Source organism: Lepus europaeus, chromosome 21 (genome assembly GCF_033115175.1).
Source record: "Lepus europaeus isolate LE1 chromosome 21, mLepTim1.pri, whole genome shotgun sequence".
In the NCBI taxonomy this organism is placed as follows: Eukaryota; Metazoa; Chordata; class Mammalia; order Lagomorpha; family Leporidae; genus Lepus; species Lepus europaeus.
In genome coordinates this window covers 25,919,196-25,939,631 of record NC_084847.1, presented here as the reverse complement: position 1 = coordinate 25,939,631, position 20,436 = coordinate 25,919,196, and the positions used below count along the sequence as shown (strand labels likewise).

General features: G+C 50.6%; 1 protein-coding gene across 1 annotated transcript in view; it reads right to left on the bottom strand.

Moving 5' to 3' along the window:
* LOC133750238 (integrin alpha-M-like) overlaps positions 1 to 18,753 on the bottom strand; it is a 53,629-nt gene extending 34,876 nt beyond the window's left edge. Inside the window, exons 1-7 of the mRNA XM_062179714.1 lie at positions 18,686 to 18,753; positions 17,439 to 17,544; positions 14,156 to 14,259; positions 13,846 to 13,916; positions 13,586 to 13,703; positions 1,150 to 1,280; positions 694 to 839 (exon numbers count right to left, since the gene is read on the bottom strand). Of these exons, the coding sequence (XP_062035698.1) occupies positions 694 to 839; positions 1,150 to 1,280; positions 13,586 to 13,703; positions 13,846 to 13,916; positions 14,156 to 14,259; positions 17,439 to 17,544; positions 18,686 to 18,713 (704 nt within the window). The 5' untranslated portion in view covers positions 18,714 to 18,753. The remainder of the gene's footprint in view (positions 1 to 693; positions 840 to 1,149; positions 1,281 to 13,585; positions 13,704 to 13,845; positions 13,917 to 14,155; positions 14,260 to 17,438; positions 17,545 to 18,685) is intronic.
* Positions 18,754 to 20,436: the final 1,683 nt, after the last annotated feature.

The following is a 20,436-nucleotide window of genomic DNA, read 5'->3' as shown; positions in this document are numbered from 1 at the left end:
CACATACATACATGCATGCATGCACTCTCACACACCCCAATACTTTCACACACACACGCACACACTCATACACACTCACTCATGCATGCTCACACACACATGCACACACACTCACATATGCTCACACACTCACACAACACACTCATACACACACACATACTCATAGATGTTCTCACACTCACACATACACCCACACACACACTCTCATACACTTACTCAGACCCTAAACACACTCATATACACTCACATACATTCACGTTCACACACATGCACTCACACACACACTCATACACACTCACTCATACATGCTCTCACATCACACCACACACACACTCACACCCCCAACACATGCATTCATTCAGGCTCACACATACACTCACACACACTCACATATGCTCACACACATGCACTCACACAACACACACATACACACATGCACACACTCATTCCCTGAGGGCCCCTCCCTGCCTACCACCTCCAGGGGCCCCGCAGGCTGAGGGAGCCTTTGATGAGGCAGCCGCGGCCAGGCTTTCGGGGATCCCTCGCCTCCTCCCGCACTCCCGCCTTAGGCACAGCCAGCGCTCTCAGGGACACCCGGAGCACAGCTCCGCCTTCACAGCGTTCCTCCTGCTGCTCCCCCCACCGGAAACACCTGTCCTCCACCCCGATGTCCCCACCTCTGCCCGCGCTTACACAACTTTGAGGATCCCGGTGGCCGTGTGCGTCCTCCCGAACAGCTGTCGGATCGGCTTCACCAGCGCTCTAGGGTTGGGGTTTCTTTTGAAGTCACTGAAGGTAAAGTGAGTCCGGAACTCTTCGGAGTACTGCATCAAGGCGAACTGGCAGACGGGGAGTGGAGAGCGGGGGCGGGTACCCCTGGCATCACCGGGGGAGGCGCCCTCGACCCCCACCGCCCACCAGCCCTGCCTTCCAGATCCATGCTCCGCAGCTCCCACTTCTCCACCTAGGACTCCGCCCGAGATGGCTCGCAGGGTTCCTCTCCTGCGCCAACCCCCAGCCCGGGCACAGGGCAGACAGATGCTGAGGCTGCGCACAGACCGCAAGAGCAAGAACCACGGCAGAGGAGGCCAGTCAGGAGGTAGCCACGGGCCTGCCAGCCTGCCCTGACCCGCCCCCACCGGCCCTCACCAGGGAATTGGACTTCGTGAATTGCTCCATCACGGTGGAGACAAACTCCTTCATCCTCTGGAAGTCCGTTGTGTCAATGCTACCAGAGCCATCAATCAGGAAGGCGATGTCACTCTCCTGCTGAGGACATCCTGGGGGGCAGGGAAAGAGAGGGAGCTGATGAGGTAGCTAGAGGCTCCCGTGCATTTGCCCAGCAGCTCTCTGCTGGGTAATGAGGCTAAAAGGTGACCGAAACCCAACTAAATAAAAATATAGACGACATCTTGGACCTCAGCGGGATGGCCAACTGGAAAGTCTTTTTTTTTTTTTTAAAAGATTTTATTTATTTGAGAGTGAGAGGGCAAGACAGAGAGAGGTCTTCTATCCACTGGTTCACTCCACAATGGCTGCAACGGCTGGAGCTGCGCTGATCTGAAGCCAGGAGCAGGTGCCTCTTCCAGGTCTCCCACACAGGTGCAGGGGCCCAAGGACTTGGGCCATCTTCTACTGCTTTCCCAGGCCACAGCAGAGAGCTGGATCAGAAGTGGAGCAGCTGGCTCTGCTGTGGCCCGGGAGGGCAGCGGAGGGTGGCGCAAGTGTTTGGGCCCTGCACTCGCATGGGAGACCGGAAGGAAGCACCCAGCTCCTGGTTTCAGATCGGCACAGCGTGCCAGCCATGGCAGGCATTTGGGGGGTGAACCAACAGAAAGAAGACATTTCTCTCCGTCTCTCTCTCTCTCTCTCTGTCTAACTCTGCCTTTAAAAAAGAAGAAGAAGAAGAAGAAGAAGAAGAAGAAGAAGAAGAAGAAGAAGAAGAAGAAGAAGAAGAAGAAGAGGAGGAGCAGCTGGGACTCAAACTGGTGCCCATATGGGCAGTACCGCAGCACTGGTCCCAGCTGGAAACTTTTTTTTTTTCTTTAAAGATTTATTTATTTATTTGAAAGTCAGAGTTACATAGAGAGAGGAGAGGCAGAGAGAGAGAGAGAGAGAGGTCTTCCATCCACTGGTTCACTCCCTAATTGGCTGCAATGGCCAGAGCTGAGCTGATCCAAAGCCAAGAGCCAGAAGCTTCCTCCCGGTCTTCCCATGTGGGTACAGGGGCCCAAGGACCAGGGCCATCTTCTACTGCTTTCCCAGGCCATAGCAGAGAGCTGGATCAGAAGTGAAGCAGCCAGGACTCGAACCGGCGTCCATATGGGATGCCGGCACTGCAGGCGGCAGCTTTACCTGATACACCACAGTGCCAGTGCCCTTTGGAAACTCTTAACACCTGTCCATCCCACAGACAGACAAAACCACAAACTGATACTTTTTTTTAAAGACAATGCTAATTTTCATAAAGATTTTTCTTATTTGAAAGTTGGAGTCACAGAAAGAGAGAAAGAGAGGTCTTCGGCCGGCGCCACGGCTCACTTGGTTAATCCTCCGCCTGCAGCGCCAGCAACCCAGGTTCTAGTGCCGGTTGGGGCGCCGGATTCTGTCCCGGTTGCCCCTCTTCCAGTCCAGCTGTCTGCTGTGGCCTGGGAAGGCAGTGGAGGATGGCCCGGGTGCTTGGGTCCTGCACCCTCATGGGAGACCAGAAGAAGCACCTGGCTCCTGGCTTCGGATCGGCGTAGCACACCGGCCGCAGCACACCTGCCATAGCGGCCATTTGGGGGGTGAACCAATGGAAGGAAGACCTTTCTCTCTGTCTCTCCCTCTCTCTCTCTCACTGTCTAAATCTGCCTGTCAATAAAAAAGAGAGAGACAGAGAGGTCTTCCACCTGCTGGTTCACTCCCCAATAGGCTGCAACGGCCGGAGCTGCACCTATCCAAAGCCAGGAGCCAGGAGCTTCTTCCGGGTCTCCCACATGGGTGCAGGGGCCCAAGGACTTGGGCCATCTTCTACTGCTTTCCCAGGCCATAGCAGAGAGCTGGGTCAGAAGTGGAGCAGCTGGGACTCGAACAGGTGTCCATATGGGATGCCAGTACTGCAGGCGGTGGCTTTCTACGCCACAGCACCAGCATCCCCTGGAAACTCTTAACACAGATAGACAAAACCACAAACTGCTACTTTTTTTAAGACAATGCTAATTTTTATAAAGATTTATTTTATTTGAAAGGTGGAGTCACAGAAAGAGAGAGAGGGAGAGATCTTCTACCTGCTGGTTCACTTCCCAAATGGGCTGGAATGCCCGGAACTGAGCCAGGCCGAAGCCAGGAGCTTCATCTGGGTCTCGCAAGTGGGTGGAAAGGGGCCCAAGCACTTGGGCCATCCTCTGCTGCTTTTCCAGGCACTTTAGCAGAGAGCTGGATCAGAAGTACAGCAGCTGGGAATCAAACCAGCATCCCTATGGGATGCTGGCACTACAGGTAGCAGCTTAACCTGTTAGGCCACACAGCACTGGCCCCAGACTACTGCATTTTGATAAGAATAACTACACTTGATCTTAGCCAAGTGGCCAAGAAGTGATTAGAGTAGGCATTTGGCACAGCAGTTAAGATGCCACTTGGGCCGGCGCTGCAGCTCAATAGGCTAATCCTCTGCCTTGCGGCACCAGCACACCAGATTCTAGTCCTGGTCAGGGCGCCGGATTCTGTCCCAGTTGCCCCTCTTCCAGGCCAGCTCTCTGCTATGGCCCGGGAGTACAGTGGAGGATGGCCCAAGTGCTTGAACCCTGAACTCCATGGGAGACCAAGATAAGCACCTGGCTCCTGCCTTAGGATCAGCGCGGTGTGCCGGCCGCAGCGCGCCAGCCGCAGCGGCCATTGGAGGGTGAACCAACGGCAAAAGGAAGATCTTTCTCTCTGTCTCTCTCTCTCACTGTCCACTCTGCCTGTCAAAAAATAAAATAAAATAAAATAATAAAAAAGATGCCACTTGGGATGCCTACACCCCATATCAGAGTGCCTGGGTTCAAGTCCTAGCTCTGCTCCCAGTTCAAGCTTCTGAATGATAATGTGCACCCCACCCTGGAAGGAAGGAAGGGAGGGAGGGAAGAGAGGAAAAACTTTTAAAAGACAATTAACTACAGGAAAGCATCAGTGTCTATCAAAGGAGTAGCAGGTATGCCACGGAGTACAGAAACCAAGATGGCCACACAGAGAATGGAAGCAAACACCTGGCTCGGTCAGCCCATCCCACAGCCAACATCAGCTTGGAAACAGAAGGGACTTCTCCCTGTGGGGAAGATTTCTGCAAATATAAAGATTAAAACTCAAGATGGTCCGAAATAATGACAGCTATGATCATTTGAGAGCTACATCTTATAAAAAGACGTCAATTGTGACATCAAAATTAAAATCGGGCAGGCGGCCGGCGCCGTGGCTTAACAGGCTAATCCTCCACCTTGCGGCGCCGGCACACCGGGTTCTAGTCCCGGTTGGGGCGCCGGATTCTATCCCGGTTGCCCCTCTTCCAAGCCAGCTCTCTGCTATGGCCCGGGAAGGCAGTGGAGGATGGCCCGAGTGCTTGGGCCCTGCACCCTTGTGGGAGACCAGGAGAAGCACCTGGCTCCTGGCTCCTGGCTTCGGATCAGCAAGATACGCTGGCCGCGGCGGCCATTGGAGGGTGAACCAATGGCAAAAAGGAAGACCTTTCTCTCTGTCTCTCTCTCTCTCTTACTATCCACTCTGTCAAAAAAAAAAAAAAATCGGGCAGGCATTTGGTCTAACAGTTACGAAGCTGATGAGAACACCCAGACCTCCCATCAGGGTACCTGGGCTCAAATCCTGCCTCCAGCTCCTGGCACCTGCTCATGCAGACTCTGGGAGGCTCAAGTAATCGGGCTGCTGCCATCCACAAGGGAGAGCTGGACTGAGTAGCCAGTTCGCAGCTCCAGCCCAGCCAGCTCTGGCCATTGCTGGCATTTGGGGAGTGAACCAGCAGTTTCCCTCTCTGCCTCTCTCTCTCCCTCTCCCCCTCCCTCTCCCTTTCCCTCTCCCTCTCCCTCTCCCTCTCCCTCTCTCTTTTCTTTCTCTCTCTCCCCTTCTCAAATAAATAAAAAGCGTGTGTGTGTGTGTATACACATAAAAGAGGAGAGTGTAGTTTCAAGTTTTAGCTACTCTTCTGATCCAACAACCTGCTAATGGGCACCCTGAGAGGCCACAGGTGATGACTCATATAGTTAGGTCCCTGCCACCCACATGGGACACCCAGATTAAGTTTCTGGCTCGAGGCTTCAGCCCCTAGAAGGCTGTTGTAGGCATTTGGGAAGTGTGTATGTGTGTGTGTGCACCTCTCAATAAATAAATAATTTTAAAAAAAGAAATTCATCTATTGCCTACAAGTGACCCACTTTAGCCTAAAAACACACAGAGACTGAAAGTAAAGGGATGGGGGAGCTGGCACTGTGCCATAGCAGGTAAAGCCCCACCTGCAGTGCCGGCATCCCATACGGGCACTGGTTGGAGTCCCAGCTGCTCCACTTTCGATCCAGCTCTCTGCCATGGCATGGGAAAGCAGTAGAAGTTGGCCCAAGACCTTGGGCCCCTGCCTCCGGGTGGGAGACCTGGAAGAAGCACCTGGCTCCTGGCTTTGGATCAGTGCAGCTCCAGCCATTGCAGCTAACTGGGGAGTGAACCAGCTGATGGAAGACCTCTCTCTCTCTCTCTCTCTCTCTCTCTCTCTCTGCCTCACCTTCTCTCCCTGTGTAACTCTGACTTTCAAATAAATAAATAAATCTTAAAAAGAAAAAGAAAGGAAAGGAAAGGAAGAAGATAGTCCATGCAAATGGTAACCAAAAGAAAACAGCTATGACTTTATCAGATTAACCTGACTTCAAGATAAATATTGTCGGGGCTGGCACTGTGGCATAGTGCATGAAGCCACTGTGTGTAGTGCCAGAATCCCATATGGGTGCCAGTTCAAGTCCCGGCTGCTCCACATCCGATCCAGCTCTCTGCTATGGCCTGGGAAAGCAGTAGAAGATGGCCCAAATCCTTGGGTCCCTGCACTCACATGGGAGACCCAGAAGAAGCTCCTGGCTCCTGGCTTCAGTTCGGCGCAGCTCCACCCATTGTGGCCAATTGGGGAGTGAACCAGCAGGTGGAAGACCTCTCTCTCTCTCTTCCTCTCCTTCTCTCTCTGCGTAACTCTGACCTTCAAATAAGTAAATAAATCTTTAAAAAATTAAATATTGTCACAAGAGGCAAAGATCATTATTGGGGCTGGTACTGTGGCACAGTGGGTTAAGGGGCTGCCTGTGATGCCAGCATCCCATAGGGGATCATTTGAATTAGTGCTTAAAAAGCACTTGACAAAATTTAACATCCCTCGACCAGCACCGTGGCTCACTAGGCTAATCCTTCGCCTGTGGCGCCAGCACCCGAGGTTCTAGTCCCGGTTGGGGCGCCGGTTCTGTCCTGGTTGCTCCTCTTCCAGTGCAGCTCTCTGCTGTGGCCTGGGAAGGCAGTGGAGGATGGCCCAGGTGCTTGGGCCCTGCACCCTCATGGGAGACCAGGAGGAAGCACCTGGCTCCTGGTTTCGGATCAGCGCAGCGTGCTGGCCGTAGCAGCCATTTTGGGGGTGAACCAACAGAGAAAGGAAGACCTTTCTCTCTGTCTCTTTCCCTGTGTCTAACTCTGCCTGTCCAAAAAAAATTTAACATCCCTCATGATAAAAACTTTCAAAAACTTCGGCACAGAATGTCTGTACCTCAACATGGTCATATCCAACAAACCCACAGCTAACATCAAGATGCCAAATAAGGAAAAGTTGAAAACTTTTCCTCTATAATGTGGAACAAGACAAGGATGTCCACTTGGACCACTTTTACTCAGCATAGTACTGGAAGTCCAAGCCAGAGCAATTGGGCAGAAGGAAATCAAAGCATTCAAGTTGGGAAAGAGGAAGTAAACCATCATGGTTTGCAGACAACATGATCTTATATATAGAAAACCCTAGAAACTCCACCAGAAAACTGCCACAAAAATGATTTCACTCAAGTTGCAGGGTGCAAAATCAGTATGCAAAATTCAGTAGAGTTTTATATGCTCTCTGAAAAACAGTCAAGAACATATTCTATTTGCAATAGCTACCAAAAAGGGGGCGGGGGGGCAGCTAGGAATAAATTAAACCAAGGAGTTTTGAAAGATTTCTACCCTGAAAATTATAAAACATGGAAAAAAGAAATTGCCAAGGACACATAAATGAAGTCATCCTGTATTTGTAGATTGGGAAAATCAATATTGTTGGGTAAGCTGCTGCCTGTGATGCTGGCAATTTATCTGTGCACTGGAGCTGCTCCACTTCTGATCCAGCTTCCTGCTAAGGCACCTGGGAAAGCAGCAGAAGATGGCCCAAGTGCTTGGGCCCCTGCACCTATGTGGGAGACTCTGATGGAGTTCTAGGCTCCTGGTTTCTGACCATTGAGGCTATTTGGGGAATAGATGGAAGATTTCTCTCTCTCTCTCTCTCTCTCTCTCTCTCTTTCTCTCTCTCTCTTTCTCTTTCTCTCTCTCTCTCCTCTCTTCTCTCTTCTCTCTCTCCCCCCTCTTTCTCTTTTTGTTACTCTGCTTTTCAAATAAATAAAAAAGATTAATTAGTATTGTCCATATGGGTGCCAGTTGGAGTCCCAGCTGCTCCACTTCAATCTAGCTCCCCACTAATGCGCCTGGGAAAGCAGCAGAAGATGGTCTTAGTGCTTGACCCCTATCAATCACATGGGAGACCCAGATTAAGTTCCTGGTTCCTGGATTCGGCCCAGCCCCAGTCATTGTGGCCATTTGGGGAGTAAACCAGAAGATAGAAGATATCTCTCTCTCTCTCTCAACTCTGATTTTCAAATAAAATAAATAAATCTTTAAAAACAAAAAGACTGTCAAAAGGCCCATCATATCCAAAGCTCCCTACAGAGTTCATGCAATCCCTATCAAAACACCAATAACAGGGGCCAGCGCTGTGGCGCAGCGAGTTAAAACCCTGGCCTGAAGCACCGGTTCGAGACCCATCTGCTCCACTTCTGATCCAGCTCTCTGCTGTTGCCTGGGAAAGTAGTGGAGGATGGCCCAAGTCCTTGGGCCCCTGCACCGACATGGGAGACCCAGAGGAAGCTCCTGACTCCCGGCTTCAGATCAGCGCAGCTCCAGCCATTGCAGCCAATTGGGGAGTGAATCATCGGATGGAAGGCCTCTCTCTCTCTCTCTCTCTCTCTCTCTCTCTCTCTGCCTCTCCTTCTCTCTGTGTGTAACTCTAACTTTAAATAAATAAATAAATCTTAAAAAAAAAAACACCAATAACATTCTTCAGATAAATCAAAACAACCTTAAAATGAAACCACAAAAGACCCCAAATGGCCAAAGCAACACCTAAAAGAACAAAGCTGGAGACATCACAGTACCTGTCTTCAAAATACACAACAAAACAACAGCAACCAAACCGCCATGTTAGGGGCCTCGCTATGGTGTAGCAGGTAAGGCCTCTGCCTGCAGCGCCAGCATCCCATATGGGCACCAGTTTAAGTCCTGGCTGCTCCACTTCAGATCCAGCTCTCTGCTGTGGCCTGGGAAAACAGTAGAGATGGCCCAAGCCCTTGGGCCCCTGCACCTATGCGGGGGACTGGGAAGAAGCTCCTGGCTCCTGGTTTTGGATCAGTGCAGCTCTGGCTGTTGCAGCCAACTGGGGAGTGAACCAGCAGATGGAAGTCCTCTCTCTCTTTCTCTCTCTCTCTCTCTCTTTCAACTCTGCTTTTCAAATAAATAAATAAAGCTAAAAAAAACGTTACTCGCATAAAAACAGACACAGAACAGAACAGAGAGCTCAGAAATAAACGCACAGGTCTAGACAACTGAGTTTCAACCAATGTGCCGAGAAGACACGTGGGGGAAAGGACAGTACCTTCGATAAATTGTTCTTGAAAAATGGACTATGCACATGCAGAAGAATGAAAGTAAAGCACTCCCTCACCATAACAAACCCAACTCCAAGTGGATTAAAGACTTAAATATGAGACCGGAAACTGGGAAGCCACCAAACGAACACATGGGAGAATTCCTCATGGCCCTGGTCTGGATAAGCAGTTTTTTTGGATAAGATCCCAAAAGCACAGGCAACAAAGTCAACACTAGAGAAACAGGATTGTGTTGAACTGAAAAGCTTCTGCCCAACGAAGTAAAGAGACAATCTACAGAATGGGAAAAAAATGTTTTCAGTCTATATATCTGGCAAGAAGCTAATATCCAGAATATCAAGAGTTCAAACAACTCAATAGCAAAACATAAATAAATAATAAAAATAAGATTTTAACCAACAGATATCAGCATATAAAAGAGTTATCTCTACCCCCACATTCATTGCGGCACAATTCACAACAGCTAAGATATGGAATCAACCCAGATGTCAATCAACTGTTGACTGGATAATGAAATTATGGTATGTATACAGTATGGAGTACTATTCAGCTGCAAAAAAAAATGAAATACTGTTTTGCAACAAGATGGATAAAACTGGAAACCATTATACTTACTGAAATAAGCCAGTCCCAAAAAGACAGATACCATATGTTTTCCCTGATTCGAGTTAACTAATAGAGTAACTAAAATGTAATGTATTGGAGTGAAATGGACATTTTGAGATCCAATGATTGTTTATAGCCCTTGTTTCTCCCATTGGGGAGCAGTGTTATTTTCTTCCTACTATTTGTTGAACTCTTTTACTTATGAATATAAAGGAAATTGAAAATAGATCTTTGTAAAAATTAAGAGTGGGAATGGAAGAGGGAGGAGGAGGAGGGGTTGGAGCGTGGGCAGGAGGGAGAGTAGGGTTGGGAGTATCATTATATTCCTAGATCTGTATATATGAAATACATGAAACTTGTATAACTTAAATAAACATTTTTTAAAACTTTTTGGAAAAATAAATTACTGAAAACAAATAAGGCTTTAAAATGGGCAAAGACCTGAAGAGATATTTCACAAAAAAAAAGACATACAAATGGCCAATGGGTACATGGAAAAATGTTCACTATCACTTAATCATCAAGGAAATCCAAATTAAAACCACAATGAGACATAGCCTCACACCTATTAGAACTGCTATTTACCACCAAGACCAAGAATAATCAAGTGTTGGTGAGGATGTGGAGAAAAAGAGAACCTGTTTGCAAAGGTGTTGGGACTGGACACTGATAACAAATAAAATATATTTAAAACCCAGACCAACTGGCACAGAAATTGTTGGTTCATTCTTCCCAATGCACTCGAGGGAAGTGGTGCTATTGGGCTAAATCGTAAAGAACATGAAATCGTTGGTCAAGAGTTCAGAGGGAGAAAGGGGTTGTAGGAACTCAAATGGCACAGGTGCAGGGGGGTGGGTGTGCTCCTCCCTCTTCTCCCACCCCCAAAGCTACATTCTACCTTCACTCTGCAGGGGGCCCCGAGGCCCACATCAGCTGGGTTCCCTTCTCCCCTGGCTGCTGGCTGCATTTGGCCAATTGGAGGCTTACAGGAGGGTGAGGTCAGAATACTCTCCCCTTGGCCCCTTCCCTGTGAGGCTGCCTTGGGCCATCTCTGTCCTCAACCGAAGACCCCTGCTCCCCACTCTCTCCCGTTCCAGGTTCAGGTGACTCCTCCCTCTGCCCGTCCCATCAGCCGGAGGTAACAGCTCTGCCAGTGCTCACCCTGGGCTCCTGGACTATCACTACGGTTCCCTTAGGCCTACGACGCCTTTACAATCAGACCTTTTTTAAGTCAACCCTCTTCACATTGTCCTAACTGGACGGTGATAGCTGTCCCAGCTAAGACACTGACTCGTACAGAGGAGCTCCCTCAAGTGATGGAGAGCTGGAAGGTTCTTAGGAAAAGAAGGCAACAGGAGCTGTCTTGCAATTTAGGAAGATTGCCAGGGCAGTGAGTCCCTACAGCTCTGAGTGTCAAACATTAGAAATAATGTAAGCATCTGGTGAATGGGACTGTGGCAAATCCATACAGTAGAACACTACTCAGCAAGGAAAAAGGAATGGATGACTTGCACACACTGCATGGATACAGCTGATACCTGTGTAGCAAGACGGATTCATCTCAAAGGCTGTGATTCTATTTGTGTAACATTTTTGAAAAGACAAAATTGCAGTGAGAGAGAATCCATCAGCGGTGCCTGGGGTTGGGAGTGAAGGGAGAGGAAATCTGACCATCTAGGGATAGTACGAAGGACTTTGAGTGGAATAACAGAACTTTTGAGTATCCTGACTACAATGGTGGTTATGGAAAATGTGTTTTAAAAATTCACAAATCTGGTACTGTGGATTGAACCACAGCCAGTGACATCAGACACTGGTTGGAGTCCCAGCTGCTCCACTTTCAATCCAGCTCCCTGCTAATACACCTGGGAAGGCAGAAGCAGATGGCCCAAGTGCTTGGGCCCCTGCCACTCACATGGGAGACCCAGATGAAGCTTCTGGCTCCTGGCTTCAACCTGGCCCAGCCCTGGCCATTGCAGTCATTTGGGGAATGAACTAGCAATTGGGAGATCTCTCTCTCTTTCTCTCTCTCCTTCCCTTCCTCCCTCTTTCTCTCTCCATGATTCTGTCACTCATCTAAAATGAATAAAGAAATATTTTTTTAAAAAAAGAAAGAAAAAGTCAATGAACATGAGGATGGAAAACATTTGGCATTTACAGGGTCAGCGATACCACAGTGAAGAGCAAGGTGTGTGCAAGGTGGACAGAAGCCAGACCTCCAGGGATGAAGAGCTGTGGAACGGGGTGGGGTGGGGGGAGATGCAGAAAAGACCAGAGAAGCCGCTCAAGGCATTGGGGGCAGAGGGAGAGGAGGTGGCCGGGGTGAGGGGGAGAGGGAGGGGCCTCGTGACTGCTACCCGGCTCTGTGGCTTGCTGCTCCCAGTGCCTGTGTATTTTTCTCACTTTGTAAATAAAGCTGGTCACACTGCAGGTCGTGTTTGTGCCTGGACTTAGAATTCTTCTCCAAGTAAAAGACAAGAGGCTGGAAAATTAATTTAGGCTCAGCCTAGCCCACCACACTAGGGTCCAGGTAGCACACACATGTTCAATTTAGCAAAAGGGGAGACCCCAAACTCCTGTAGAAAATGTAATGACAGGAGCTGCGGCTCCGTAGGTGGCTAGAGAGATCCTCAGGAGCCCAGATGGGAAGATGGGTCACGCAAAGCCGACAGACAACCAGCAAGACGCTGCCAAAGTCGGTGCCAGCACAGAACCCTGTATTCTCTGTGGATGGAGGAGCAGAGCTTGGGAAAGTGGACACATCTACTTTGGGACATCTACTTAGGTTCCAGAGCCAAGTTGGAGACAAGGATAAAGATGGCCTCGCAGTTGAACAAAAGCAACTTGAAGAAGGCCCTTGGGGAGATGCACTCACCTGCTTTTTCAATCAACAAATGTTTGGGGAGCAGGGTTGTGGTAGGCACCCCCGAGGGTGGTCCCCCAAGATTCCCACCTCCATGCACAAGTGTGAGCTGCAACTTGTTGACTGATTTCGAAAGGATAGAATACGACAGAAGCCACGAGACGTCACTCCCGATATTAGGTTAGGAAAAGACTGTGGCTCCTGTCTCAGGGGTCGGGTCTCTCCGGCTCTCACTCTCTCTGGTTCACTCTATGGGAACCCAGGTCTACTTTGTGAGCTATGGAGAGGTCCACGTGGCAAGCAATTGAGTGAGGTCCCAGCCAAAGGCCAGGGAGGAACCGGGACCCCCCATGCAGCACCACAGGGTAGACTGGAGATCTTCGCCGAGTCAAACCTTCAGCTGAGACCAGAACCTTGGCTGGACAACCAGACTTCGGGCTCACAAGAGGCTCTGAAGCTGAGGCAGAGGCAGGGGCTAAGCCATCCCCAGCTTCCTGACTTAGCGAAATCTTGAGATCATAAGTGTTGGTGGCCACTGAGGTCAGGGGTGATTGGTTCTGCTACAAGGGCATACAGCAGTGAACAAGCTTAGACAATATCCCCTCTGTCTACGCTACAGAAGGAAGGACAGGCGTGAATAAATAGCTAGAAAGATGGTAGAATAGAGCAGTGTGGCAGGAAGTGATGGTGGAAACGATTAGAAAGCCACACAGGAAAGGCCTCCTCAGAAAGGTGACATCTGAGCTGAGATGGCAACGACGGGTTGTCTGCTGAGAACTGGGGAAGAGCGAGTACGAAGGCCCTGGGGCAGGCACAGCTGGAGTGGATTCTTGGAGCAGCTGCAGCAGTGCAAGAGCTGGGGGGATCTCGGAGGTGGGTGAGGGCCGCGCCGTGGAGACCATCAAAGACCAAGGTTGGGAGGCTCAGGCCCCACTCAGATGACAACGATCAGGACATCTGTAAGAACCTGTCTGCTCCTCGCTCCGAGATGAGTGGCTGCATGAGGACTTTCCTGAAAGTGTAGGACCCTAGCACCTCCCCTGGACCCCTGTCTGATGGAACGTGGCTCCCCAACCCTCACCCTCACCCCCAGACCTCAGCCAGGCCTCAGCTAGCTCCTACTCCACCCCACCCCTGCCCCCGCACTCCAGCGACCTACCTCTGAGGGTCTCTGGGACCCTCTGGGGTGACTGCAGCAGGTTGGATCCAAACAGGAAGCAGAGGCCATTCACGTACGTGTTCTCTTTGCAAAACTGGTGCATAGTAGGGCCGCAGGCCTGGGGGGAGGGGGAAGGGTGCCCATGGAAGGAGCCGCCCCTGCTTCTGTCCTTTCCTTCACCCTGGCACCTCCACAAGGCCCCCAGGCCCACAGCCCCGGGTCCCCACGCCTCCCCCTGAGTGCCCTCCAAGACAACTCACCAGCAGCTGAAAGGGGCTGGTGGAGGCCGCCAGGGACAGGCCCAGGGACATGTTCACAGCCTCTGGGGGGACTGGGGGGACAGATATGCACACAATCACCCTCAGGGGGATGAAAGGCTGGGCAGGGGTCCCCTGGGACACCCAGGGTCATGGAAGGGGGGGCTTCCTAAGGGTATCTGGGGGACTCTGCAGACAGAACAGAGGCTGGGGAGCAGACCCCTGCACCTCCCAGAACTCAGGAATGCCAGGTAAGTCCAGGTATGTGTGCAGGTGGGTCCCATCCCTGGGCTGGGGCAGGTGCAGGGCTCACCCTGTAGCTGGATGGGCACGCACGAGTTCGAGCTGTAGTCGCACTGGTAGAGGCCACCTGTTTGGTTGGGAGCCATTATCTCCTGGGGAGCTCCAACCACCACCCTGGGGAAGAGGCAGGAACAGACGTGAGAGGAGAAGGAAAAAACCATGAGAAGTTCTGCGCTGACCCACACACCGATTCCTGAATTTCCGTAACTGGAAGGAGAACCAGCCTTGAAGGGGGAAAAAAAAAACAAATGGGAAAATGTTAAGTCTGAGAATGGAATGGAGAAGATCTTGCTAAGAATGACACAGAACCAAGGGGTCATTCAAAAGCGACAAAAACCTATCATGCAGTTGGTTAAATCCAGTGCAGACCTGGTAGAGTACTCAGAGCTCCTACAAACCAGGAAGGGCAAAACAGTCGAAAAACGAGCAACCGATCAGAAACAGGTGTTCAAGGGAAAGGAAACACCCGCTCTCACAGCCAGAGGAAACCTGTGCGTTGCAATACCACCTCAGCTCAGGATGCGTGGCAAAGGGCTGGGAAAGCAGGCGCTCTCCAAAATTCCTACACAAGATATCTTGGGGGAGGGGGGAGGCGAAGGATCTATGAGCAGTGCATGGACATGCATAGCCCTTCGACCCAGCAAGCCCAGTTCCAGGGACTGACTTCCAAACATGCTTGTTCATGTGCAAGATGACAGCATTGTCCACGCTGCCGAAGTGTGCAAACCCCCACACCCCCACTAAGAAGAGATCTAGGGGCAGGCGTTCGGCAGAGCGATTAACATGCCTTTTGAGATGCTCACATCCCAGATCCAAGGGCCTGGCTTTGAGTTCTGGCTCTGTTCCCCATTCCAACATCCTGCTAATGCGCTCCCTGGGAGGCAGAGTACTCAGGTCCCTGCCACACTGTGTGAAGCCTGCCCTGAGCTCCTGGCTTCAACTTGTCCCAGCCCTGGCTGTTGGAGTTTTTTGGGCAGTGAATCAGAAGATGGGAGATATCTGTGTGCGTGTGTGTGTGTGTGTGTCTTTCTAAGTTTTTTTTATTTATTTATTTTTTATTTTTGACAGGCAGAGTGGACAGTGAGAGAGAGAGACAGGGAGAAAGGTCTTCCTTTGCCGTTGGTTCACCCTCCAATGGCCGCCGTGGCCGGCGCACCGCGCTAATCCAAAGGCAGGAGCCAGGTGCTTCTCCTGGTCTCCCATGGGGTGCAAGGCCCAAGGACTTGGGCCATCCTCCACTGCACTCCTGGGCCACAGCAGAGAGCTGGCCTGGAAGAGGGGCAACCGGGACAGAATCCGGCGCCCTGACCAGGACTAGAACCCGGTGTGCCGGCGCCACTAGGCGGAGGATTAGCCTGTTGAGCCACGGCGCCGGCGTGTGTGTGTCTTTCAAATAAATAAAATAAGAATCCTCAGAGAGATTGACTGCAAAGCAATTGTGAATCGCAGTCCTGCCTCCAGACAGACTAGGGTGCAAGCACTTTCTGCCTTTGTCTTTATCTCTTTACACTTGCATCTGATGGAGTCAGATTAAGGTGGGGGGAGGGGTGCAGGATGGGAACTGAGACTTGCCCCAGTTTGCTGTAAGGTACTGCCAGTTCGAGTCCTGGCTGCTCCACTTCTTTTTTTTTTCTAAGATTTATTTATTTATTTATTTATTTATTTATTTGAAAGGCAGAGTTATACAGAGAGAGAAGGAAAGGCGGAGAGAGAGAGAAAGGTCTCCCATCCACTGGTTCACTCCCCAATTAGCCGAAACAGCTGGTACTGTCCCAATCTGAAGCCAGGAGACAGGAGCTTCTTCTGGGTCTCTCATGTGGGTGCAGGGGCTCAAGGACCCAGGCCATTTTCCACTGCTTTCCCAGGCCATAGCAGAGCTTGATTGGAAGTGGAGCAGCAAGAACATGCAATGCCAGCACTGCAGGTGGCAGCTTTACCCACTACGCCACAGCGTCGGCCCCTGCTCCATTTCTGATCCAGCTCTCTGCTGTGGCCTGGGAAAGCAGTGGGAGATGGCCCAAGTCCTTGGACTCCTGCACCTGCATGGGAGACTTGGAAGAAGCTCCTGGCTCCTGGCTTCAGATCAGCTCAGCTCTGGCCGTTGCGGCCATTTGGGGAGTGAACCTGTGGATGGAAGACCTCTCTCTCTCTCTCTCTGGCTCTACATCTCTCTGTAATTCTGTCTGTCAAATAAATAAAATAAATCTTAAAAAAAAATGAAGGTAATTATCCCTGCCGTAAATGAGGCCTTGCCTGCTGTGAAGTCGCTGGCACGGCTACTTGATTCGGCCGTGGTAGCAGCACGAGCAAGTGACAAGTGGGCGGGGCCGCACCCAGGAAAAGTCACCTGCAAACAGAGGCGCCGGCAGCAGGCAGGCTGCCACGCACAGGGAACGTAGCGACCAAGTGCGTGCAGGGTCAGGTGAGGGAGGTGACCTAGGCGGGTGTGGGATCTCTCCAGGGGAGCACACCAGAAACAATCAGCCATCCTCTCTCCTGGGGAGGGAATTGCGGGAGGAGGGTGACAAAGAGGATTTGACTTATAACATCCTTTTATAGACTATTACCCGGTCTAAAAAATCAACACAAGACAGCCTGGGCTGCCACTTGGAATGCCTGTATCCCATATCAGAGCACCAGTTTGAATCCCAGCTACTCTGCTTCCTACCACTGCACCTGGGAAGCAGAAGATGGGGCCCAAATACTCAGATTCTCACCAGCTACATGGGAGACCTGGACAGAGCTCCTGGCTCTTGACTTCAGCCTGGTCCAGCCCTGGCTTTTGTGAGCATTTGGGATGTGAAATCAGTGAATAGAAGATTTTCTCTCTCCTCTCTGTCACTCTGCCTTTCAAAATCAGTAAGTAATTTTTTTCTAAGATTTTATTTATTTTTTTGAGAGGCAGAGTTACAGATGGAGAGAGGGAGAGATGGAGAGAAAGGTCTTCCATCTGCTGGTTTATTCCCCAAATGGCTGCAACGGCCAAAGCTGGGCCAATCCGAAGCCAGAAGCCAGAAGCTTCCTCTGGGTCTCCCATGTGAGTGCAGGGGCCCAAGCACCTGGGCCATCTTCTACTGCTTTCCCAGGCCATAGCAAGGAGCTGGATTGGAAGAGGAGCAGCCGGGTCTCGAACCAGTGTCCGTATGGGATGCCGGCACTGCAAGTGGAGGCTTAGCCTACTATGCCACAGCACCAACCCCAGTAAATTGTTTTTAATTGTTTTTTTTTCCACATGAATTTAAGTCTCAGAGAGAAAGTGTTGTGAGGGAGGGGACTCTGTGCAAGACGCTTACCGGGAGCCTTCAAACTGGACCACGCTCTGCCCGAAGCCCTTCTCGTTTCTACTGAAGGTCATTGTGTTTTCGGTGTCCAGGTTGAACCCATGACACAAGGCCACGGCTGGAGGGAGAACAAGGGGCGAGGATCAGTATAGGAAGGGTACACCTGCCTGCTCCGGGCACCTTCCAGTCCAGCTTCCCCCGCCCCGGCCTGGGAAGTCTACACCTCCTGTCCTCCTCTCTATAGAAGCCCAGATAGCAAATGTTTCAGCCTTTGCAGGCCAAGAGGCTCCAGGAAGCTCATGGAAAAAGAAAAAAAACTATGCATAGATTTCAAAAAAAAAAAAAACTATGCATAGATTTCAAAAAAAAAAAAACTATGCATAGATTTCAAAATTTTTTGCACCCCCAACAACTTCTCTTTCAGTTCCACTTTTCCAAGGACTTGGTGAAGTATCCATGTAACTGTTAAGGGAATTCAGAAATGGAGTTGCTGAGTACAATTCTTTTTGAATGCAGGTTTGTTAGTGAGATAAATGGGGTTCGGGGGGGTGGAAGACAGCGTTTCACAGAACGAGGGTCCTCCATCATGGAGTGGATTTGCCCATGTTCCATCTCCAACCCTGGCTCGCGTAGGGTGGACTCAGCCAGCCTCTGAGAGCACACCAAGGGGCTCTCCCACTGGTGCCAGCACCCCAATGACTTGCCCAACGGTCAAGTTCCTACAGCTTTACTCTGTTTGACAATTTCCTTCCTACATGGCTCCAATCATTTCCTTCCCTTTGTGACCCATTCCCCACTGCCCCCCCTCAACAAAACATGGGCATAAAAAGAAACTGGAATCATTTTGAGTCATCCATCATTCAACAAGCATCCATACTCGGGTCCTTGGGAAATGGGACCGGTGGGAGGTGGCGGGGTCTGGTGGAATCCAAAAAGAAACACCACAGCAGGAGGATCCAGCAGCTGGGTACCCATGGGTAGCTCACCTCACCTCTCTGGGCCTCTGTTTCCTGATATGAGAAGTGAAGAGACCAACCAAATGGCCTTGCACCGTCTCTGCCCCTCCTGGCCATCCCACCTTGCTCTCACTCTACGCTCTGATGGTCCTCCATCCATCACCCTCCCCCAAACCCCCTTTGCCTGCAACATCCAACCCCGACATACTCATCTCTCAGCACCCACAAAAACAAAAAATTCCCCTCCTCCACCCTGAGCCCCCGGAACCCCACCCCCTCCCCCACCCCAAGCCCCAGGTGCACCTGTTAGCAGAAGGATCCTGTAAGTCATGGCTGGAAGAGCCAGGGGCCTGGAAGGAGCGAGAGTCGCGAGGTCGTAGGCTCCACTGAGCCACGTCAAGGAAGCCACCAAAGCCAGGCAGGACCAAAAATAGAGAAGTAGGAAGCAGAAGTCTGCAAAGACCCAAATGAAGAGGGCGGAGGCCCTGTGATCACCGGGCCGTGCCTGACCTCACTCCTGGGACTGCATACAGCCCCCTCTCCCTCCTGACCCCGCTTCCTGGCCCAAACCACCAAGATCACTATCCAAAAGGTGCCATCTGTCACCTGTTTGCTTCTAGGGTAGGTCAACAGCAGTGGGGGAGATGCTGACTCGTCTGATGATATCAGTTCACATTGCACACTGTACCCTATGAATACACACTGCGATTGTCAATCTCCCCCTCCCAAAATTGTTTTAATGCTTTTAAAGTAAAGAAAGAAAAAGCAAAGCTGAATGGATCAGGGTGGGGCTCCTGGAGTGTGTATCTTAAGTATGCATGTGGATTACATCAGTATGGAAGGCCAGACTCTATGTCGCTCAACAAGATGCTTTGCAGGGGCTGGCACTGTGGCTTAGTGGGTAAAGCTGCAGCCTACAGCACCAGCATCCCATATGGGTGCTGGTTTGAGTCCCGGCTGCTCCACTTCCAACCCAGCTCTCTGCTGTGGCCTGGGAAAGCAGTGGAAGATGGCCCAAGTCCTTGGGCCTCTGCACCGTGTGGGAGACCCAGAGGAAGGCTCCTGGCTCCGGATTGGCCACAGTACTGGCCATTGCAGTCATTTGGGGAGTGAACCAGTGCAATGGAAGACTTTCTCTCACTCTCACTCTCGCTCTACCTCTCTCTGTAACTCTTTCAAATAAATAATTCTTTTTAAAAAAAGATATATGTGTGTTGAAGACAGGTATCGTGGCTCAGCATGTTGTGTTAAGCCCACATCCCATATCATGGTGCCTATTTGAGTCCCAGCTACCCCGCTTCTGATCCAGCTTCCTGCTGATGAACCTGAGAAAGCAGCAGAAGGTGGCTCAAGTCCTTGGGTTCCTGCCACCCATATAGGAGACCCAGATGGAGTTCCAGGCTCCTGACTTCAGCTTGGTCCAGCCCTGGATGTTGAAGGCATTTAGAGGGTAAACTAGAAAATCTCTCTGTCTCTCTGTCTCTGTGTGTGTGTCACTCTTTCAAATACATAAATCTCCATATATACATATATATACAAATACATATACATATATAACATATATATACAAATATATATATATATATATATATATATATATATATATATATATATATATATATATAAGGCAAACCAAAACCAGCTATTTCCAGATTGGGAGGACTGTGGGTAAGTTCCAGTTATCTATAGCTACACAGCAACTGTTCCAAACTCAGCAGCTGAAAACAGCAATTTCTTACTCACGGTGCTGTGAACTGCCTGACCTCAGAAGTTCTCTCTGGAGCCTTTCACATGACTGCAGTCAGATCCGGAACCGGGGCCAGACTCCTCCCATGCTCGGGCTTCCCATCTCCCAGTCACGCTCGCGGCTGGTGCCTTGCTGCCTGCTGCAGGTGACCAGCTCGGTGGGAGCTGTCCCCTGGGCCCCTTGCCTGTGCCCTCTCCCATGGCTCCGGCTTCTCCCAGCACGCTGGCTGCATTTTCAGAGCGAGTGTTCCTTCTATAAGGCAGGATGGGAAAGTCTGCAGTCTCTTAGGATTTTAATCTGGAAACGG